General features: G+C 37.4%; 1 protein-coding gene across 6 annotated transcripts in view; it reads right to left on the reverse strand.

The window, feature by feature from the left end:
• Positions 1-22928, reverse strand: part of TCERG1 (transcription elongation regulator 1) — a 34393-nt gene that overhangs the window by 5693 nt on the left and 5772 nt on the right. For 3 of the 6 annotated variants that reach the window (XM_076350273.1, XM_076350275.1, XM_076350274.1), the window contains exons 5-16: positions 20060-20302; positions 16058-16120; positions 14540-14740; positions 13102-13217; positions 11885-11973; positions 10706-10866; positions 9815-9881; positions 9059-9194; positions 8010-8099; positions 7123-7241; positions 4884-5034; positions 418-582 (exon numbers count right to left, since the gene is read on the reverse strand). In XM_076350273.1, coding sequence (XP_076206388.1) covers positions 418-582; positions 4884-5034; positions 7123-7241; positions 8010-8099; positions 9059-9194; positions 9815-9881; positions 10706-10866; positions 11885-11973; positions 13102-13217; positions 14540-14740; positions 16058-16120; positions 20060-20302 — 1601 coding nt within the window. The remainder of the gene's footprint in view (positions 1-417; positions 583-4883; positions 5035-7122; positions 7242-8009; positions 8100-9058; positions 9195-9814; positions 9882-10705; positions 10867-11884; positions 11974-13101; positions 13218-14539; positions 14741-16057; positions 16121-20059; positions 20303-22928) is intronic. The other 3 variants (XM_076350277.1, XM_076350276.1, XM_076350278.1) reach the window with 3 other exon arrangements.

Raw genomic sequence — 22928 nt, forward strand, 5'->3', positions numbered from 1 at the left:
AAGCTCAGCTGATACAAAAAAACACAGCAAAGGAAACTCTGCCCATCCTGGTAGGAAGTAATCAATGTGATGTCTGTATTTTCCGAAGTTTTACAGCCATTTTTACAACCAATGGCTTTATAGGAGTCTCTGCCTTTCTTGCTCTGCTGGATAAATTCTCCCAAATGCTGTGTGTCTGTATGCACGTGAGCATACACGTACCATGAACATCTGCAGCAGCACCACCACCAGGGACAGTACTTCTAAGTTTCAAGCTGTCATTCTGGGGTACTTCTACAGATAACTATGGTATAGAATTCTCTTTAGTATGGAACTACAGCACATATTAGTCTATCTTCTAGTTAGCTACTTCACACATTAACAGCAATGTGACCAGCAGAACACCCAAAGTTATACTCCCGAATGTCACGCGCATACCTTAGCTATTTTTTCTATGTACTGTTTGAAAAGGTCTTCCCTCTGTGAAGAGCTATCCACTGCTTTGTAACGGGGGTCAGTCTCTACTTTGTCCTTCACTTTGCTCCAGCGAGACTGACTGTCCAGGTGGTGATTAGCCAGTAGTTCAAAGAAGTCCATTTTGATCTGTTTTACAGACAGAAACAGAAAGACAATACTTGAGAAAGACACTTTAATACCCAACAGTTTGCTCTTATGAAAAAAAGGAATCAACTTACCTCCAACAGAGGGAAGCATATTAATATTACATACCATTACAATTTAGAGAAGCCACTAAAACCCTGAATTTAGACATAACCGCATCTAAAATTCACTTCCCCTTGGGACAATTTTGCTAAAGCAGATACATTAAGATCTGCTGCATCTAAGATGAACTATATTCTTTAAAGAATGATTCACCAATACAGTTTTTATTATTTTAGTCCAATTTAAGCTTCTTTTTTGAGCTTTTTTTATATACATCAAAGTAACAAGTTACCGATTCTACATTATAGCATTTTGCATATTAATACTACATAAGCTATGTAGTTTTAAACAGGGCTCTAGACAAATCAAGTATTTATGGATTCATCCTCCAAGTGTACAATGAACAGAGGTCAAGACTTGGATCTGCTGATAAAGAGCAATGTCTTAAGATGGATCTAACCAATAAAGAACTACCCACATAGGGTAATTAAGTAAATTACATTTAAGATGGATATGCACACATATATAAAAGTTTAAGGAAATGTTTTAGTCTACTTTTTCAATTGGAAATGGCATGTCAGCACTCTGTCCATAACAACAGCCATTGCAAAGGGCTGGCAGAGGATCACTCGCATTAGGTTTTTTTTATCTCGAGACAACTAGCAACACTTTTTCATCCAAACTCCCAGAACCAGCAGCTGCAAAAGCGACTACTGTGCCTTTATTACATCTCTTTTTTCTGGGGTAGATGATCTACCTGTTCCTGCTGCACTTTAGGTCCTAGGTATTTTCTCCTTTTTATTTCCTTAGAAGTCTGGTTTGGCATTTAAGCCTCCATCTCTCCGAAGCAGAGAGGCGAGGGGCTGGTTCGCCTCACCCGCCGAGTGCCAGGGAATGACTCTAGGGACTCCACACGCAAGGCGAAGCATGCTGCCTTCACAGCACCCCGAACCCTGCTGGTCCACAAAACAAAATCCGTCTTTATGGCACGCTAATTATAAAAAAAAACCACAAAAAAACAACTAGGAGAAGGGCTGGCCATTCATTTTTTGCTACTTATCTCCTCTCCTCATCCCTTTAAAAAAAGAAAACCATCAAAAGCAGTTTAGCTCCAAAACACTGAGGTTCATAAGGGAAGCGAGCAGATGGACAGGCGAACAAACTCTGACTTGCCAGAGAACTGTCACATCCCGATTCTCTAAAAATGTGTTTAGTTACAGAATGCAAGAACAAAATGAAGACCAGAGCCAACATTCTGCAGCCTCGCCCACTGATAATTTTAGTTCTTCACAATATTAACATATAAACATAAAAGGCTTTATAGGCTTTTTTCTTTACTATCTCAACAGAGAGATTAAGACAGTAAGCAGAGATTAGAAAACAACTGGTTAGTGCCAGTGGGAAGTTGCTCTACATCTACAGCACTACCACTTTTTCTTAAAGTAGCTGAATAAAATGCTAAGCAAACCGTTTATTCATTGTAAAATTAAGAATGTTGTTTCAAAACATCTTAAAACATGCATGCAGTATCAAAAATATGAAGCTTTCTAAGCCATGGCATTAGAAGTATTTGTTAAAAATCAAACAATTCCCAGACGTTACTACAGAAGTCTATAAAGTAAGGGTGTCTCAAAGTTTCTACACAAATCACGTATGCATATATATATATATATATTCCACAGGATAAAAACTGCATACCCGCAACACTGCTGGAAGCACCGTGGCACCAGCTGCAATACAAAACCAGACCTAAGAACACTACCACGATCTGTAGAAAGGTGCTTCCGCAGGAGCTGCCAGCAGCACCCCCTTTGCTCCCTCAGAAGCCGTGCGCTTGCTCACTACCGAGCTCCTGCACTGCTGTACAGAGATGCCAGCTGGGCCACCTCCTGCTTCACTAGCGACCGGCTTAGCAGAAAGCCAGGAGGGTACAGCCAATTCCCTCCCGAGGAAAACGAGTGACACTTCCAGACCTTTAATGCTCTTAAATGTCATCTGCAGTGTATATAGCGCAAGTACTGCAATTTGGTTTCAATTTAAAAAAAAAAGGCGAAAACTTCTCAAATAATTGAGTCAAAAACATCTCACCAAGGAATAATCTTTTAAGATCATAGCTCTACGATGTTGCGAGTTGAGTATATCTATACACAGTAACTAGCTCGATACAGGATAGAAAACAGATGAGACAGCCATCAGCACAGTGGGCTGCAGGATGTTTGCAGCTGAACATTTCAGTAAGTCTACGTAAAGTGGGACGTCGGGCTTATCTGCTGGCATGGCTCATCTCGAGGACATGCAACAATGCTGCGTCCTGGGACAGCATATGAGCAGCTTGGTCAACCTTACCAGCTCATAGTCCCTTCCCCGATGTCCTCAAACCCACGTGTACTTCCTCACCTCTGTCATCTGAGAAGTATTAGCATTGTATTTACTCACTGAAATTAGCCACATGAACAAAAACAACGATTTGAAATGCTGGCTGCTCCATCACCATCCAATAAGACATAACCCAATGAAGCAAAATCAAAACATTATATAATTTAAAACCCTTACGTTAAAGATTTCTGTAAAGTTGATCCTCCTTAAATAAAGATTTTGGACTTTTAAAACAGACTGAGAAAGCTTCAGGTTAAATGCCTTAAATTTTATCTTTTAAGCACTTTCAAAATCAAAGGAAAATAAGACTGAAAATATTTCAGGTGTATTTAGAAGTCTTTTTTTTTTGGCAGTTAACACATTGCAGGTACAACTCTCATCACTTCACAAGGAAAAAAACTAAAAAAATGTAAAGTACCGGAACTGCGGGAGGCTAAAGTCACCACACAGAGATACCAATTCTTTCCTCACTAGGGAATCCCATAATATTTGCGTGTCAGTGATTGACAGCTGTCAGACTGAACTGATTGACAGGCCGCACAGCACATAACTGTAAAGTCTATCCACTTGTTATAAAACAGAATACATAAAATGGTTACAAAAGGCTTTTGGAGAAAAAACATTATTTCAAAAGCAAACAAACACAATCTCTCTTCTTTTAACTTTTCAACTTTAGAACAATCATGCAACAACAAAACAAGTATTTACTTTTTTTTTAAAGTCTTCAACTGCACTATTAAGCTGCAAGAATGCTTTAAAATTCCATATTCATAATCGAAATGCAGTATGTAAAAGTCTAGTTTTGAACTACATCAGTTCTCCTCTGAAAGCACAATCATTTATTGAAAATATCAGCAATAAGTCAACATTTGGGAAAAATCAAGTACAGAATCAAATTAGACCAGAATACCTAAATTAAAAAAAATATGCAAGATTTATTGAATAATGAAACTGTCCCCAAATCTAACCTGTTATTCAGCATATTTCTCTTCTGTAAGTATTCTTAGTAGGTGAAATTTGCAATAACTTTATACTACAAAATAAATATTGCAGACTTTATAATGTCAAAAATGATTAGGCTTTAGAGGTTATTTTCTCCATTCGCACAACACACAAGGACATTTAAGTAAGTGGCTGCATATTTTGATGATAGTATTTGATGCCACCTCCATAGTAGCTTGCTTCCCCAGTGGTGAAAGCCTGCTCCCTGCTATTGACAATACGGTCAAATGACATTTGGAATTCATTAATCTTTAATAGCTGACCTTTAATTCTAATAAGCAGCAGTTTATATATAGGATATATTTACTGGAAGATTAAAAAGTCTCTAAAGTGCCAGCTTTTAGATGGAAAGAGAAGATATGGAAGCTGTTTGAAATTTAAGCGGAGTGTCCTACAGAGAATTTCAAGTTCTTACTGCCTCCACTGAGAGAACAGAGAGGTAATGGCCAGTTCTGGGGTTTCCAGCCAAACAGGACAAGAATACTTTTCCTTTTAATGCTTCAGGATAATATAACTTTAAAAAAAAAAAAAACAAAACCCCAACATTATTCCAGTTAAGAATATAAAGTTACTTGCTTAGGTAAACGAAAAAAAAGTGTTATTATTTTAAGTAAATTCAGCTTCACAAATAAATGTAAGTTCAATTCTATATACTCTAAAAGTCAGTATACCTGCAAACTTAAAATAGTTAGTTAAGAAAGACCAAAGGGATCTCCATGAAGTATTTACATTGTAAAAAACCTCTATGGAAAGAGAAGGACCGTGTCTCAGAGAAGGCTCACTGGAAACCAAGCACTGGCTTTGTCTCATCTCACTCAGCCTCACCACCATTCACACTGCTGGAACTAAAAAAGTCACCTTACCTTCTCACCTCTGGTCTTCGAATCTTCTTTTTCCTTCTTTCTTGCCGCTGTGATAAACTCATTAAACAAGGCCTCTCGATCTTTCATCTTTTCAATTGCCTTGAATCTCGAGTCTTTAGCATGCTTGGCTGCAAATTCACTAAAAGTAGTTCTGCAACAAAATGGCAAGTGAACTCATTTGGCAGAGCTGTCTTTGCTGGGAAGCAGGTTCAGCAGAGAAATATTTCTTCTGCTAGAATACATGCCAGAGCACAATTTAAAAATATATATATATAAAAAAAAAAAAAAGGCGGCAACATCCTATGGTCTCACTATAGAGATGCTTGATCAATGAACTATATAGAAAGGAGTCAACACGTGAAGGGAATTGTTAGAGACTTACAGGGTTTTTTTTGTTTGTTTGTTTGAATACAGCTACCTGCAGAAAGTGCAGGTGTAGGAAGAGAGATCATAATGCAACCAAGAAGAAATGAAAAAACTCAGTTGTCTACAAAAATCTTCTTTTCTGTGGGTTAGCAGTTCAGCCACCAGTCTGTCCAGGTATTTCACAGCTGTGAAACTGAAAATTTTACGTGCATTCACTTGCAGCCAAACCATGCTAAGAGTTGACCAAGAAAATCATCTTTTGGTATTAGTCACAGTAGAACACTGGCTGAATCAGTTTTTCCTCCTACAATGAGCATTGTATAGCCTAATCTTAAAACACACGGAGCTGAAAATATTTTAAACACTATGGGCAGACGCAGCAATACTGGGCTTTCAACCCATTATCCCCATAGCATTTCCCTGACCGTTCTCTCACCTCCAGGGCCAGATTCCAATCTGTGCAGTAGATATAGTACTGCCACTTACCTCGAAAAAAACCACTACTGTGCTTTTTCCAAGCTCTGATGCAAATCTGGCCCCAAGAATACGTGAGACACTTATAATCATACGAATGTTTTCATCACAGCATGGAAATAATTAGACTTGGAAAATCCAGCCTACTGTTGCTGTAGGGTAAATTGAAACAAGAAGAGAATTTGGTAGCTTATTCAAAAAGATTAGAAAGTGAATGTACAGCTATATTGAAGAACAAGAGCTGTTTAAGTGAAGTGGAACACAAACTCTTGAGCATGTTGGACTTAGATAGATGATAAAAAACCAGTCTGGCACTCACAGAAGTACAGCAATATCTTTAGACAAACACTGAAACCAGAAGACAAAGGATAAGATTAAACAAGACAGTATTTCAGCTGGAACTCTTTCCCACCCCAACCCATAATCAGATAAGAGTCAGTCCCAACATGACACATCGGAGATATCTTGGAAGCTGAGGATACTAAAGCTAACATAATAGTCCATGTTAGTCTCTGAATTATATATTAAACTTATTACTGATGAACTTTTTCTTAAAACATTTCCATGCCTCCATTCTTCCCAGCCTACTGCTGTGGAAACTGCTACCTTTATTAAATGAGCAGACAGGTGTTTTAAATAAGAGTTATTAATCAGATTTGAAGTCATTTAAAAGTTAACATAACACTGGCTTCCACCAGATTTCCAAAACGGGTCACTGAAAAAAATTAAGCTGAAGTGAAACAAATGAGTTGTTATTTCACTGTAAAAGAATTAATGCCAGATAAGCCAAGAGATGCTGAAAGAAAATGCTTTAGAGCTCATCTGGTGACATAAGCACCTATTTCATGAACTCTATGTAAGAAAGCTGTGAAACAAACGATTCTAGCAATAAAATCTTGCATGTTAGTACATTCACTGTCATCACCTCACTATTATCACTGCAAGTAGGTCTGAATGTGAGGGGTATGTAATAATTTCTATCTTAAAGCAACCAGAACATTCTGTCATATTATTAACGTACTTTGTAACCAGAAAAACATCCCTTCAGCCCCCTCCAAACTGAAGAAACCTCCCTAGTACTTCTCAGAGACTATTAATACTCTTAAGAAGAAACAGGGTTATTAAAGAAAACTCGTGGTGGATCACAAGGCCTTTCTCACAATCCGGACAGCATGCTGGGGATTTCTTCAAAATGACTTAAAATATGTGAATCACTGTAAATCACAAGTTCTATTATTTCATGGGTTAGGTGAATACAAGTAGGCAAAAGAAGATTTCAACAATATCTGATGATTTTTCTCCTCTTTGCCCATTTTGAAAGAGGTTAATCTACCTAATACCACCCAACATACTTCGTTCTAATAGAGCATATGCATACGAACAAGAAAGCAGCTCCTACCTCGGATTAATCTTTGCTTCTTCCATCATTTTCTTGAAATCCTCCTTGGCCTGCATTATTTTGTTTTTCTTCTCCTTGCGCTCTTCTTCTGCTCGGGTTTTCACATACTGATCAAATACCTACAGAAACACCAGTCACCGACATAAAACATACAAACGTGAAGCCACGTAAGCTCTAGGCAAGAGGGAGGAAAAATCCCATTTCTTTCCTTTTCTCCTATTTCCTTTCCTCTCACCACAGAACCAACATAGACGAGGTAGAAAGAAGGGTTAGGGACTCTTCGTATTTGAATATGCAAATTACTCCAATCTGCTGAACATGTAGTGTACTGTATCTAAACACGTCATCCGAGACCTGTGAAGAAGTTTCTTACACACTCATGTTACGTTGATATGTTTCTGGGTCCTATGTTTAAGACAGCAGACACTTCCTGTATTCTTGAAGTTTTCCATTTCCCTACATACATTTGAAGAAAAGCTTCTGGAGTGAGAACTTGCTTAACAATAAAAGTGTGCTTTAATTTTTCCCCCAACCACTTTTTTTTTTTTTTTAAAATGAACAGATGGATTATTCATTACGCCAATATTTTGAAGAGATACTGATGATTCTCACCATTTCATTCAGGTTTTGAGAGCTCTCTTTATGCATACAACTTTCACTGTGTTAAAATACTAGATCTTCCAACCACAGGAAAAATAAAACCTATCAACTCACTTCTTTTCTTGCTGGCTTCTTCCGTTTCCAGACAAACCCTAAACATAACAAAAACCCCTTGCAACACTGATTAGTCTGGAAGGTTAGCGGGAACAAAAATAGCAGACTGAGGATTTAGATAAAGCCTGTAGTAGCTGTGCCTGGATGGGGAATGAATTTGACTTCTCTTTTACCTGTTTTCTTTCTTTCGGGTTGAGAAGTAAGTAACGAGGATCAAAAACTATCTTGTGTAGCTCTTTCTCCCATGTTGAAAAAGCAGAGACCTTCAATTAAAAAAAGTCAGATTTTAACTAGTGGTTAAGTTTCCTCAAATATACAGAAGTTTTACAGTTTTGCTTGAAAATTATAGGACATCTGATGAAAAGAGGGAAACAAACTCATCCTGAAGTTTTCATCACTAATAGATGATGGAGGCTGCCATAGCAAGTTTCAACACTAATTGGCTCTGAAAACTTCTAAATAATAACAAATGCTTAATTACTACTACTGTGTGACATTTAAAAAAAAAGTACATCAGAAGAAAGGCTTGAGATTCTGTGTTCTCATATCCCATGCCTACTCTATGCCTTTTCTAAACGTTATGAGTGGAAACAGTTCTGCTACAAAAGAGATTGATTTAATCATGTTCGAGCTCATCTTAAATAAGCTTTATTAAAACTATCCCATAAAATCCAGTTATTGAAACTAAAGGAAAGCTGCACAGGCAGCTGGAACCACTTCCATTGTTTAAAGTTACTATATAAATTGATCTATCAAAAACTGATCGGTATCAAGCAGATTTCAAATTTAGTTAACTCAAAGCAAAAAGCGTCCCATTTGAGGATAAGAGTGTACAGACTACAGTGGAACTTACTGCTTTTCTCATGTAGGAACATTTCCAAAAACATTAAGGATGTGTCCAGTTTGTGCATCCTATTTATTTTCAATGGCAGCTTTCAATTAGGTAATTAACTTAACTTGGAAAAAAAAGTTTTTTAAAAAAAAAGTCTTGATACTGTTTAATTTCAGTTACTTAGAAATAAAAATTTTGCTGTAATTGTAACATTCTTTGAAATACGGAGTCTTGTACAAATGCACCCGTTTACCAGAGGAAGGATGAGATTGTTTTCATTACATAAAGCACCACAGGTTCCAAATTTGCTAACAATTGAGACCTCTGCCTGAACCTCCCCCTCCCTCCCTCCCCTTCTCACATACACACACACACAGAGATTTCTCTGACCCCTCTTTCTAGAAGCATATCCTTGAATTGTTTCATCCGAGCCTCCAGAGGGACAATGGCTCTCTCTCGAGCGGCTTTAATTTCAGCTTCCATAGCAGCCTCCTTCTCTGAATCAATATCTTTGTTATCATCTTTCCTGAAAAAAATTAAACATACAGTATAACTTGAGAAGTAATACGTCAACCCTGTAGGTTAGAAGTTGAACTACACCAGGACAGAATGGATATAACCGTCACTTCAGAAGCGTAGGCTTACAAATCATGAAAGACATTCTTTGAGACTTGGATATGAATGCTTTCATACTGAAAAAGCTCAAGAACCAAGGTATTCTCAACAACTTTAGTGCCAACAAATGACTCAAGAAGTTAGCACATTCTGGTTGTATTCAATGGTTTCGCCAGATGTGCAACAGATTTTACATTAACTACACCAACTTTCTTATCTCCTGTTCAAGACCATGAGGGCCAGTGAAAAGACTATGGCTAAGGGAGTTAGTTCAAATTGAGAATACCCTACAATCAGTACAACAGAAAATGCTGTAATGCAAGTGATACATTCATTCATCAAAGCACTTCTGGAAAAAAGTGTGCTGTTTGTTGATTTATGTTTACTAAAGTAAAATAGCAGAAAGTTGATGATCGTGTTCACCAATCCTATTAGTTACTGTTCTACTCTGCTGAATACAACAGTATTCAGATGAAAAACTTCAGTTGTTTTCTCTACACAGACCACTTAGTATTGAAAAAGCAAACTTACTTGCGCTTTTTAATTTTAATAGGCTCATCTTCATTTGCTTCCTCTGTAGATTCATGCTCTTCTCTAACTGTAACAGATTTCAATAATACTTTACAGATTTTATCTTCATGAAAAGTTTGTAAATCACAAATGAAGCCTTGTGCAAAAACAGAGGACAATGTGTGCTGCAATAATGTATTCTGACCAAGGAAGACGTATGGTTTTCAGTCGCTTTCAGAATAACACTATCGGAATTTGGTGGCAGGACTAATGGACTTGCGGCCAACTTTGTATTTAAAATGACAAACACTGACCTCTTATTTCCAGGGGTAAAAAAAATCAGGCTTAACAGTCTAATGAAGCACATTTGGATCTCCTAATTACCTACTTGCACTTTGCTCTCCTCCAACTACCAAGCCCACATGTCATCCCGGGATCATTTACTAGAACTCATGCCAGAAAGAAGTCTCATCTCAGCAGCCTCTTGAACGTTCTCTGCTCTTGGCAGCTATTTCCAAGACTGTATTCCAGTTGATGTTCTCTAAGTTAAATCCTCTTCTGTGAGAGCCCATTTGTACATTATGATTAATCTTTTCTGCCCCCCAAATTCCTCTTGCTTATAAAACAAACACAGTCCCTTTTTTTAGTCAGTAAAAACTGTGGGTTTTTTTCAGCCTGTTGGCATTTAGAAAAAAAATTAATATTGTTAGTATCTACTTTCTTCAATAGACTGTTTTTTTCCAAAGGACTCTATAAATATGCATTCCCAACAGCCTTCTTAAATTCCAAAGCTATATACATTTTTCAATACGTCCTTACATTTCTCTCACTGTTAGTAGCTGTGGAAATCAACACAAAATATGTGATAAATTATATTCAGACTTCTTAAAAAGGCAGTAAGATGGCTCTTACTAAGTTTTTTTCCTTCTTCCATTCCTTTTTTGTGAGGAGGTTCTTGAATAATTTTGTCCACATCAGCTCTTCCAATTAGGTCATCTGGTCGATCCCACATAGAAAGACGAGTGGTAGGGTTATAGAAGAAAACACGCTCATCACCAGTCCACACCACACACCTAGAAATTTAACAGTCAGACAGAAGTCCTGTATTATCTTTGTCTTCATTCATTCTGTATACCTGTTACCATATTCACAGACTGAAGCAAGCATAATGGTCACAGACAGATCCAGGTTATACTTACTGCACAACCACCAGACATTCCTACTGTCCAAATGGGATACTGAATTACCGTTTTTCTCTGCTAGCAGATTTGAAACGCAATTCTAAAAACGCTTTTTATCAGGAGCTGCAGTATATTCAGTTCTTCTCTAGAAAAATGTTTTAGACAACTGAATCAGATTTTGGGATAATACGTACCTCATCTCCTCAATGCCCCGCAAAACATGAGAAAAAGCAACCTAATGACCTTGTCAGAATTTTATAAATGACGGGATGGAAGAACCGCAGAGATAATTTGAAGGGAGAGAGTTTTAAATATCAAACATTAATAAAAGAGCATCGATGGCTAAATTGCAAAAATTAAAACAATATCCCTTTCCCATCAGTAACATTTTTACCTTGGTCATCCAAACACACAAAGATGATTTACATGTAGTACAGCAAGAGTAACCTCATCATGACATTATACACATAGGCACCTGATGAGTACCAATGCCAAGTGCGGGGGGAAAGACTGTTTTGGCCAGCAACTGCACCTATTCGTTCCCCAAGGCATAAGGGCAAAAGAAGTAAAAGATTTTTTTTTTTGGGCCAGTATTTCCTACCAGATCAGGAGGAATCAGTGGCAGATGAAGGGGGCTGGGATACGGAATCTATACTGGTGACGTACCTCATAAGACTGCACTTAGCATGTGGTAGAAAGGCTACACACGCACCACTGAACATTACGAGTGCTGGCACAGCGTGAACAGTGTCGGCTGGAGGAATCCAACGTTATTTGAGACAGAAGCATACCGAGAACAGGATCTTCACACACCGTTACTTGTTCTAACTACCCAGCGACCTTCCTGGTGGCTACAGGAAACGACGTTTCAGTCCTGCAGCAGCCAGCCATTGGGAAAGCCGTTACCTACCATGGGGTTCCTGGAATAGGAGTGGTTGCAACCGGCTTGGCCTTCTGAGCTGCTTTTTCTTCTTCAGTCATTTCTTCCTCTTTTGGCTCCTCAAGGAAAAAACAAGTTACAGGATTCAGGCAATGACAGCTAGCTAATTATTTATTATAAAGTAATTAACTTGTTTTAAACAAGCAAATGTATTTTGAAACAATGCTAACAAACAGCTCACAATTACACTTACACAATTACTTCCATGCTTAAACCGGAAGCACTGGAATTTCAACACATAGACAGCAATCGCTATTCAAAAAATCTCAATTCAGAAAACCTCTAAGTGTTTTCTTTGACTTCAATGAAACCTTATTTAAATGCCTTCCTAGATCTGCATGAATCCTTGAATCAAGGCCTGAATACAGGGACAAGGGTGTAGTTTCTCACAAAGAAATTTTGTTTTATTCTTAGAATTAATTTACTTGAAAATGAGACATGTAGTACAAAACAGTCAAAAATCTGCAATAACCTTTGTAACGGAAATAAGCAAACTAGCAACTATCTCAAAAGTAAACAGGGCAGCGTTAATAAAAAACAGCAACTGAATTCTGTGATTTTGCCTACTAAGCTACATTGAAGTTCACAGAAATCAGTATGAAAGCTTTAATTTTTATTCAAACACCTTAGCATCTTCAAGAACTATGCTTTCTCAGCATGACAAAATGCCTTACAAGAAAAAAGTTAATTTTGTTTACTGCAATGTAAACACTACAGACATTTTCTAGGACGTGTTCCTAACAGACTAGACTTATCAGTTATAGCACATGGAGAACGTGTAAGCTTTGTTTCAAAATAAAGTAGAAAAGAAATAGAGAAAAAGCTATTAATGTAAAGATTTAACACATTCAGGACAAGTTTCATTGTTCTGAACACCTTAAAATCAGCGAGAGAACATCACGTCTATGTAATCAGCTAACTTTTTTCCCCATGTTCTTACTAATTTCTTAACTCACATATGCTGTAATTTTCTTTTAAATGTCCTTTTTTCCTTATGTTAAAAAAAGGGGGGGGGGGGGAAGCTATGAGTCCAAAAAGGAAGGCTTTCAAAATCACCCTAGGAATTTAAGAACTCAAATTACTAACCATGTCTCCTGTCAATATGCCTGGTCTACAGATGCATCCACACCTGTAGGATGTAGGATTCAAAATGGCGATACTGACTATTTGGTTGCAAGGTCTTTTACCTCCTTTATAAGTTCTTTTATAGGTTCTTCTTTTGGCTCTTCTTCTTCTGTCTCCATTGGTAAAGGCTCCTCCGTAGGTTCTTTAATTGGCTCTTTAATCTTCTCTTCCATTTTTTCTAAATAAAGATAGAATTTTCCTTAGTACTATTAAGAAACCATTATAGAACCTCAACAGATTTATTTTTATCAGTATGATTTTCCAAGCACAACAGCAAAGCAAAACTTATTTTTCATGTATTTTCACCACTTTCTGTCCTTCTTGGGCTTTACAGCATCTGCTTATAAAGACGTGATTAACTCCTGCACCGAGATCAACTTGGGACTGGAAAAGGAAATATTGTAAGGCAGCCTATTACATTAAAAAGCTAACTACAGTGTACCAACAGAAATAGCTGAAACACCAATAAAAATATCAACCAACAGTTGCAACCAACAGTGCAACACTGAAGACCACTTTCAGATTTGAAATGCTGTTTGCAAAAAAACCCCAACCAACCAAAAAAAAAAAACCCAGAGAAAATTCATGGAGAATCATCTGAGGATTGCTCTGTACCCACTTAAAAAAAAAATTATAAAATGCATAATCTTTACTCAGCAAAATTGACATTTGCTGTCTTAGATGCTTTCACCTCAATAAAAAGAAGAGCTATTATTTAAACCTGAATTATTAGAAAGATGGGTATTAAACTAGCTAACTGTGTAAGTGTTCTGAATTTGTCTAAACAAAGATTTCTTGTAACTGTAAAGTTCAGCAGACAATAAAAGGAAGAACTATTTGGGTTCGACTGGATTTGTTTTCCTAAAAGACTTTATAAACTGAATAAAAGCCCCAGGATTTTTGCCCCTTCTTCCTTATTTATCATACAAAAACAATTTCCCTCCAATATAACACCACCCATGGATATAATGTGGATTCAAATAAACACAAGTCACAGAATATGACCAGAATATGACTTAGGGATGCGGACAGGGGGAGGTAACTTATTCTTTCCTCATATTCCAAATCTGTTTATATACTTAGTTTTTGAAGATCTGAAATTCAGCATTTCAGTGATCTTCATTCTTCCCTGCTTTACAGTCTTGAGAATAACTGAATTTTTCCCTCACTTTCTATCTTTCTGCAATTAGGACCTTCTCAAACACGATGAGTACATAAAGTACTTACTTTCTACTGGAGCAGAAATACACATTTACCCAAGTGTCACAGGATTTGGAAGCAACTCTAGAACCAAATACTCTTACAATACAGTGGGAAACAAAGAAACTGTAACTTTCAGACTCGAGAGCAACTCAAATAGATACTCAAGTAGATAATCAGGATTTCAAAATATTCTTAAGGGAGATAAGGGATTAGAAGTATTCTCGTTCACATTTTCAAACACAGCAATTAATAGCAATTTTGCCTAGTACACAGCTGTATTAAGAAAAAAAAAAGTACCTTTTTCTTTCAGTTCTTGGGGTTTTTCCCACGTTGACTCCAAAGTCCTATTGTTATAATAGTAAGTCTTTCCATCTGCTGTTTTGTACTCTGTCCACTCAGAGACTGCTGTTGCTCCAGCCAACGTAGCAGGCGAAGCGGCAATAGCAACCTGAGGATGGATCATAGGTACAATGGGAGGGGCCATGCCTGGCAAGACACCTGTGTAAAGAAAAAAAAGAAAAAAGAAAAGAAAAGAAAAGAGGAAAGAAAACAGTAAGTGACACTGGAGTACCAAAGAACCAAAACCTAGCACTTCACTGACTTAATTTACAAATAATCAACCTATATAAATAAATATAAAGATTGTTTTAAAAATTAAATTGGAAAGCAATGCATCGTTACTAAATTTCCTTCCTGTGTTTTACAATCGGTAATGCCCATATTACCAGGCAAACTAGATAGCTTTTTAATTAGAGTAATGTGTAATTCTGCACAGCACAAAGCTTGTTAGTTTTTAGACATTTGCTTTAATACTTCAAAATTAAGTGCTCTATTTGTTAAAAAAGTCTTTATTAGATCTCTATAGCAAATAATTATTGGAAAAAAACCCCTACACCACTGTTTAATTATGCTGTCATTTTAAGGGATGTTCCTATTGCTCTTGAAAAAAAGACAAGTGGCTTGAATTTGAGCCATATAATAATGAGCAGAACTCTGATAAATCTTAAATCTTGACTTAAAAAAAGTTAACATTAATTCAGAGCCTTGAATAAAAACTGATGAGAATGAAATAATTCCAGATTGTGTGACCATTTTGTTTAGTACTGAAGACTGATTGGAAAAAACATTTCATTCACATCCTAAAGCAAAATGGCAAGTAAATATCCAAAGATAAGAAAGCCAGAATGCCACGCTATCCTATTACTTCTCTACTCATCCCAACAAAATGGATATACTGAACATATTTTGAATGACAAGTTCTAGAAAATCAAATTGGATAGTACTAGAACTGCAAGATCATAATTTTGAGCTTTTAACATTTATATGAAAAAGTCTATCTTTCTAAATAATGGAAAAGCACACATTACACATTGCCATAAAATATTCTCAGTAAGTGACTTTTCTTAAATTCACAATTTGAAAAATGAAAATTTATACTAAGACGCACAGACACGCACACCAACATGCGAGCACAATCATGTCACTATACATGTGGAAGTCGGAAAAACAAAAATCCACACACAAGAAACTAATAACTAAGAAGTATGGGCATGAAGAGGTTCACAATTATTACAGAACTCAATGATTACAGAAAACTGTACTGGATTTTTTTGTATAAAATAAGCTAAAACTAACAGTTATTTGGGAAGGTTATTTCCTGGCCAAATATGATATTTGCATTTATACTGGTTTTGAAAATAAAGTATATATATTCATTCAGTTGGGGAAGCAAATAAATAAATAAAAGATAAACAACAACATTCACTACCATGCCAACTTACAGACAAAACGAACTAAGATGGTTTTGAAAATTACCGGTCTTGGTGGTAGCGACTGTCTTTACATACGGGCAGCTGACTATTTGCATCATTGCTACACCTGTAAAATGGATAAGCAAGCATGTTGGAAAGCTGCCATTGTATGTCAGCTACCACTGGGAGTCTGGATGCTACAGGTTTCCTGCTACAATTTGGAATGCCATTTTCAGCTGGCAAAGAGAAAGCCTCCCAGCAAGAAAATGTGAATCATTTTTGCTCCAACATCTTATGCCAGATCAAATAGAAAACTAATTTTAAGCTGCAGCAAGAGTTTCTGCCTACATTAAACCAGCTGTTTAGCAAATTATTGGGATGTCATTAAAAAGAAAAAAGGTATTTCAATGAAGACTCAGGGGTTTAAGTTCATTCAAGGGGGAACTCAGCTCTCCTTGTAGGGCAGTACCATGGGAAGATATTCTCCTAATGGTGCTGTTTTCCACCGACAGCCATTGCTCAGACAGAGCCATCAGAGGAGCAGCAAAGTGAAACTAGCAGTCTTTGCTATTTTCAGTCTGCTGCTGCATTTAGAAAGCAGTGGTAAGAGCAGAAGGACAGATTTAAACTAGTCAGACTAGCAAGGTGTGGCAGGGTGAAAACCAAGTTCAACCCAGAGGGAAAGCTGAGGTTATGAGGGTCATTACGGAAGGGCTGGAGGTGGAAGAAGGGGGGAAAAAGGAAATAAAAACAACAAAGCTGCAAACAGAGGTACACAAAGCTGCACTAGGTCAGTGGCAGCAAACATTTTCTTTATTTTTCATTATCAAGAACGTCATGAGCTGAAAAATGCTCTAAAAGCAGCATAACTAGCCCTCAAAAAGGTAGCATCACGCACTGTTCTGCTCTCCAGCTCATTAAGAAATGACATAGAAAGGCCACAAAGAGGGAAGCATCTAATCTTCAATTAGATGCAAAATTCAGTAGGAAATTAGACAGGGGTAAGGGGAACGCATTTCCAAAAACCTTCATTTTAGGGTGTGGAAGGAAACTGTAGAAGATCTCTCTACGTTGGTCCAGTCTGGACACTCAGAAACTGAAATACTTCAGAAACTCCCCCTTATATGGTTTCAATTCCGTCATCTGAGGTTGGAAATCCTCCAGCACAAAGTGAAATTAAACCCCTGTGTTTGTAACCAATGTAATTTCTATTTTTCTTCATTAGGAGATCTAGTATGGAAAGCATACAAAAATACTGCCAATTTATTTAAAAAAATATTTCTGAGGAGACAGAATTGTAATGTTCTTTAATAATAATTCCAATGAAAGAATCCAAAACTAGTTTTATAAAAAAAAGTATGAATTGAGACACAAAAACATTGACTCAAACAGCACTGAATGAAGTGTTTGTCTAAATTTCGGGGGGGGGGGGGGGGGGGGAGGAGGGGAGGGTGTGTGTGTTCATGTTATGTACTTGAAAATGAATCTGAAAATTCGTTTTGTTAAGGAAGTTACAGCATGTCTTAAAACTGGGTCAGTATAAATAATGCCATCTGCGGGATCACTGAAATTAGAGGAACTGCAGCGCAGATAAGACTTAGCAAATACCCAAGCTGTTTCCTCTGCCAACTTCATTCTCAAACATACAACTAACTTTTATTGTATGAATTAAGAGAAAGCAGACTTACTTTTTAAGATCTGAGATTACGAGATATCACTAATCAACTCCTCCATTGTTCCGTCTTACTATAGTATAATACAGAGATTAACTTTGAAATCACTTGACAATGGTATTGTTCAGCTCTGTCTCTGTAACTTGAAAGCAATCTGGCTGATGCTCCATCTAGTGCTGAAAGCCCCAAACATCTATACAGTAGAACTTCGTAAGCCTTTTTGACTTCATCTTATACTGCCATGAAGTCATTTTGACTTCTCTCTAGTTTCTTGTTACTGTAAAATATTTTAAAGGTTTCCTTTTCTTTTACAGTGTTTATAAAGCATTACAACCAACTCAAGCCAGAATTAGCTTAAAGAAGCAGACTGATTTTATTCTGTAATCAGGCAAAATGACAAATTAGACTCATTAGTGGAAGCACGCACTTTACTGCTAGGTATCCTTCCTATGTATTACGGGTTCCACCCAAAAGGCTCATCTCATCGTGAGAACAGGAGAAGAGGCCAGATCTAAGACTTCTACCAGGAAAGTTCTGCAAAAATAATTTTCAAAAACGAGTTTAAGAAGGAGAAGACTGACGTTCTTGCTCTGTCTTTCCTTCTGTATTGCACTACTCGCAAAACTTTTTGACTGAGAGCTTAAGAAAAAAAACAACCCAAGCACACACCCCGGAGTAGCCATTTTCACTGGCACTCTTCTCCACTGCTTTGACCATCCACATTTCACCTGACAGTTCACACTTGAGTAGGTGATTATATCCTTCAAAGGTATGTAAGGACCCTTCACTCTATGCTGATCCCTTGCTGGCAGTGTCAGAAATTGCAGTCAAGGACATTCAGCTGACCACCTTTAAGGCTTAACCCTTTTTATTTTTCTTCCAGACCTCATAAATATACAGACATCAGAATTCTCCCTTTATCCTTTATCCATTTTTTGTTCAGCCTTGAATATCATGTTCAGAATAGTATTTTTTTCGTGTCTTAAAGCAATGAGTACTACACTGCGATTTCCTTTTCAAGAAAATTACAGATTAAAGTAGCTTCACCCAGTTATTTTAGGAGACTATCCTAAAAGCAGAGGCAACTAAAAGTTGGCCCTCTCTTCTAGTTAGCAGAACTAATACCCATTTTAACTACTTTGATGCTTATATCCTTTATCAAAGAAGCGTTATAAAGGATTACTTTTCGTCCAACCAATTCGATGGAAGGTAAAGGCCTCCCTTCATATGTACTGGATCAATGCGTTTAAAGGACAGCAGGAAAGAAGTCACCTCGCTCAGCTTGTACAGAGTCAAAAATAGGAGGATGCTGCTCACAGCTGCTTCTTCGTAATTCCTGATCAGAAGCTAACTTGTATCCAATACAACTGCAGTCTCAAACCTTCCTTTGCCACAGAAAATCATCAGCTCTTGGTATATGTTTAGTGCTACTGCACACTGAAAAAACATTAATTACTTTTGCACTAGAACAGGAACTGAACCGTATCCATGCAAACTGAAACACGGTATTTAAGCAATGAGTGGCTTTAGCAACCTCTTAGGAGGACCTCTGCAGCAATTACAAACAGCAGTCGAGTCCAAAATTTTGCCAGCCTAAAATTGGTTCCTGAAGTATCTAAATATTTTATAAATATTTTATAAAAACTTAAGAAAATATGATTTACCTGGGAACCAGTGGGCTGCCAGAAGATTTCTTCTCAATGGTTTTTACATCTAAAGCCTATGAATAATACCCTAGTATCTTGAATGCCTTCATTAGGGTCCTCGGTTTAAACCTCAACATTTTGCATAAGCATTCAGCATCATACTTGATAGCTGCAAACCAAGAGAACTGGAAACACCTAACGTCATTCGGGGTAATGCATCTGAACGGTAATTTTTCTTGCTCATAAATATATTATTTTCTTTTCTTTCAGATATAATCGAGGTCCTAATAAATATTTATGCACAAGACTTGAGGTCTAAATCCAGCAGGTAAAAAAAATTATAGCAATATTGCAATTCGTAAAATATAGTGCTACAATATTCTTAGAGTCACATATGGATTCTGTCCAGAAGCTCACTTCTTTTTTAAATAGGATGGCAAGATAGACACGTGCCATGAGATTAAGAAGTGTTTAGTGCAATTCTTATATTTTCCTATCGTCTAAAAGAAAAAGGTTTACATGTTTAAATGCAGCTGTTTTCTGATAAATGTATCAAAGAACTACAGGTAAAAAAAAAATTCATGTTCTTTGTTAATTAAAAAGTCTGTCTGCTAACCCTGAATTCTTTCAAAAATACTCTGAGTGGAGAGGATTCAGGCAAGTTCCGTACACAGTGGACACATGAGTGCAAACAAATTGACAACATGGACATGTAGCGGACAAGACAATTACAGTTCGCCAATTTACCTGGAAGTGGAATAGGCATGCCAGGAAGGGGGACACGAAATGGAGGTACCATTACTGGTGGAAAAGCAGGAATTGCTGCAGTTGGTTGAGGTACTGCATGAGGAACTGCAGGAGGCAATGTCTGTGGGACTGGCTGGGGTACAGTCTGCACAGGTGTAGCAGAAGGAGCAGAGGTTGAAACACTGACTGATGGTGTGGCAACTGAAACACCCGAACTCGGGGTCTGGTCTTGTGTGGTAGGTGCTGATAAAAAAAAACAAAGAACACCTTGTATCTTAGACACTACAATATATTTGCTGCAAACATACTGGCTCTCTGTTTCCCAACAGACATTATATAAGCAGATACGCTTAGATATAATCAGCAGGAAGACACTCTTGGACAAAAAAACCTTTGCCTTCTCTGTAACGTTAAATATCCACAAAGAAAGTCAATTTCAAATTTTACTTTGTCCCATTCTTTACACCTAACAAGTCTCTATAGCAGTAGCAAGGGTGTACCAAAGGACAAATATAGCCTCTGTATCCCTGTTCAGAAAACCAGAAAGGGAATGTTACAGAGAGTTTCAAATGGAAAAAGATTATTCTTATGTTAAATGAACACAGGTTCTGCTTTTTAACAATAATGGCAGCAGCATGTGCATGACAACAGTCTGTCTAAAACTATGCTTATTAAGCTGTGATCCAAGAATGGAAAAATGTCAATTAAAAAAAGTGTAAATAAGCAAGGAAAAGGAAAGTACTTTTGTTCAGAAACTGCAAGAACTTTCTTGGTCTTCAGTGCCTCCCAGTGGGAAAATACACTACTAGCATTCAATTCCATAATCCTTGCAGCATGACTGAAATCAGCACTTAACCGAGAATAAATAGTGCTGCATATCAAAGCACTAGCAAACAGGAACTAGAGACCTGACTGATTAAACTCATTGACCAGCCTTGCAAATTTACACTGTAAGATTTGTTGCAGGGGAGGAGAAACTTGTAAAAACAAGCTAATTTAAAAAAAAAAAAAAACCAAACAACAAAAAACCACACACCAACTCATGCCCGTATTATATATGGGCATACTGTGCATTTTCTTCAGTATTTAATGACTACCAGAAGCATTCCCAATAACATACCAGTATTAACATATTTAAATAAAGATTTTTGATCTGTTGTTAAGTGTTTCAGAAAGGGTGAAAGTTCTTAGCACTGCCTAAAATTTAGGGAAACAGAGCAGACAGTCAGTATGTGATTTGTTTTAAGGCCTAAGTCAAATCAGTACCAGACAAGAATGAAGCTCAGCCAAAAGTCCCATTTTTTTTTTACAGGCCAAGTCTGAGTGTTATAAAATTATTTTAAATGATAAAATTTTATCACCTAGGTACAGACACCAACAGTAACAGTTCTTGAAAGCAAAGACAAAGTTTAGCAGGTAGAACAGGCAGAAGTGGAACAGACTCTCAGCGTTCGATATTAGGAAATTTTGCTTCAGAGAAGGTGCATAAAGTGCTACACCAAAAGTAGGATCAGTTCTCAAAAGCCTCGCGTCAGGCCAGAAGCTAACATTCACCTCCTACCTGATTCTTGTTACTCACCAAAATGATTAGAGTAGACCGTATGTCAACAAAGCAACTGAACGCAGTACTAAGTTACCTTTCAAATTAAATAAAAGCCCTACAATGCTTTGAGCAATACAAATTATTTGCTACCCTAATGATCTGTCCTCCCTCCAGTGTTAACTGAAAGCATAATTTGAGGGTTACCTAAATTTGACTCCCTTTCATACACAGATCTCTGAAGTTTGGGTTAAATGGTGAGCTAAGCTTGACTTGTCTCACCTCTTACAGGAAAAAGATGAAATAATCCCAGGGGATGCAACTATACACTACAGCTGGAGTTAGAACAGTTCACCAATTGCTCAGCTTCTGCATACTCTTTGGCCTGACTCAGTGCACACATTTTTGCCAGCGCAGCTACAATGATCAAGACTGTCAAACAATAGGATTCCTGATCAGCACAAATGTTGTGCTTTCAGTAGCCCTGCATGTAGACAGTAACACCAACCAAACTGTTCCTTAACAAGCGTCCCTTGCTTCATTCATGCTGGGTGATCTTACTCATTGTTTGCTGGTGACATGCTCACGTGCAAAAAGCATGTAAGATACATCTCTATATAGATGCTCTGCACGAGAGGCACTTCGTTAGCATATATATGCCAAAGCATAGTACAAATCATACTATTCACATTATATGCAGATACTATGTATAAACATGCATTACGTGCATGCTGCATAAATTGAGTCTCTCCTTTCCTCTTGAGGTTCCCTCAGTTGGCAAACGCTTAAAAGCAAAGGCTCAGCCCATGTAAACAGCAGTAATCTTATGACCTTTGAATAATAGTCTGGAGTGAACAATAATGGCTCTAAGGATTTTCTTTTTCCTCTTTTGTGCAACTCTAGCAAATGGGAACTTACGAGGCTTAGTCAGAAGAAAAACGCTAGTAAAAGTAATACACCAGAAGAAGGTCTATTCTGCAATCAACCAATTCTCCGCAGCCCAGGAGCAGCACTCAAAGATCCAGCCTCTTAAAGCAACAGATGCCATTTTGGAAACAAAGAGGCAATTGCTACAACTATAACTCCTACCTCAGATTAACTTTTCTTGTGAGATACTTTTAAAAACAATTTAGCTTCATCTATAGTCACGAGGAAATGGACGCACAATAGCTTTGAGATGATGTGATAACAGCAGAAGAAAAAAATATACAAAGACCTAAAGAAAAAGGGTTGCATACTGATCTAGCATTACTCTCCTGAAGTAACTCTCTCAGACTGGGGGGGGGGGGGGGAGAAAAAAACCAGGTTCGCATGCAAGGTTCTTCTGGA

Source organism: Aptenodytes patagonicus, chromosome 12, assembly GCF_965638725.1.
Source record: "Aptenodytes patagonicus chromosome 12, bAptPat1.pri.cur, whole genome shotgun sequence".
Taxonomy (NCBI): Eukaryota; Metazoa; Chordata; class Aves; order Sphenisciformes; family Spheniscidae; genus Aptenodytes; species Aptenodytes patagonicus.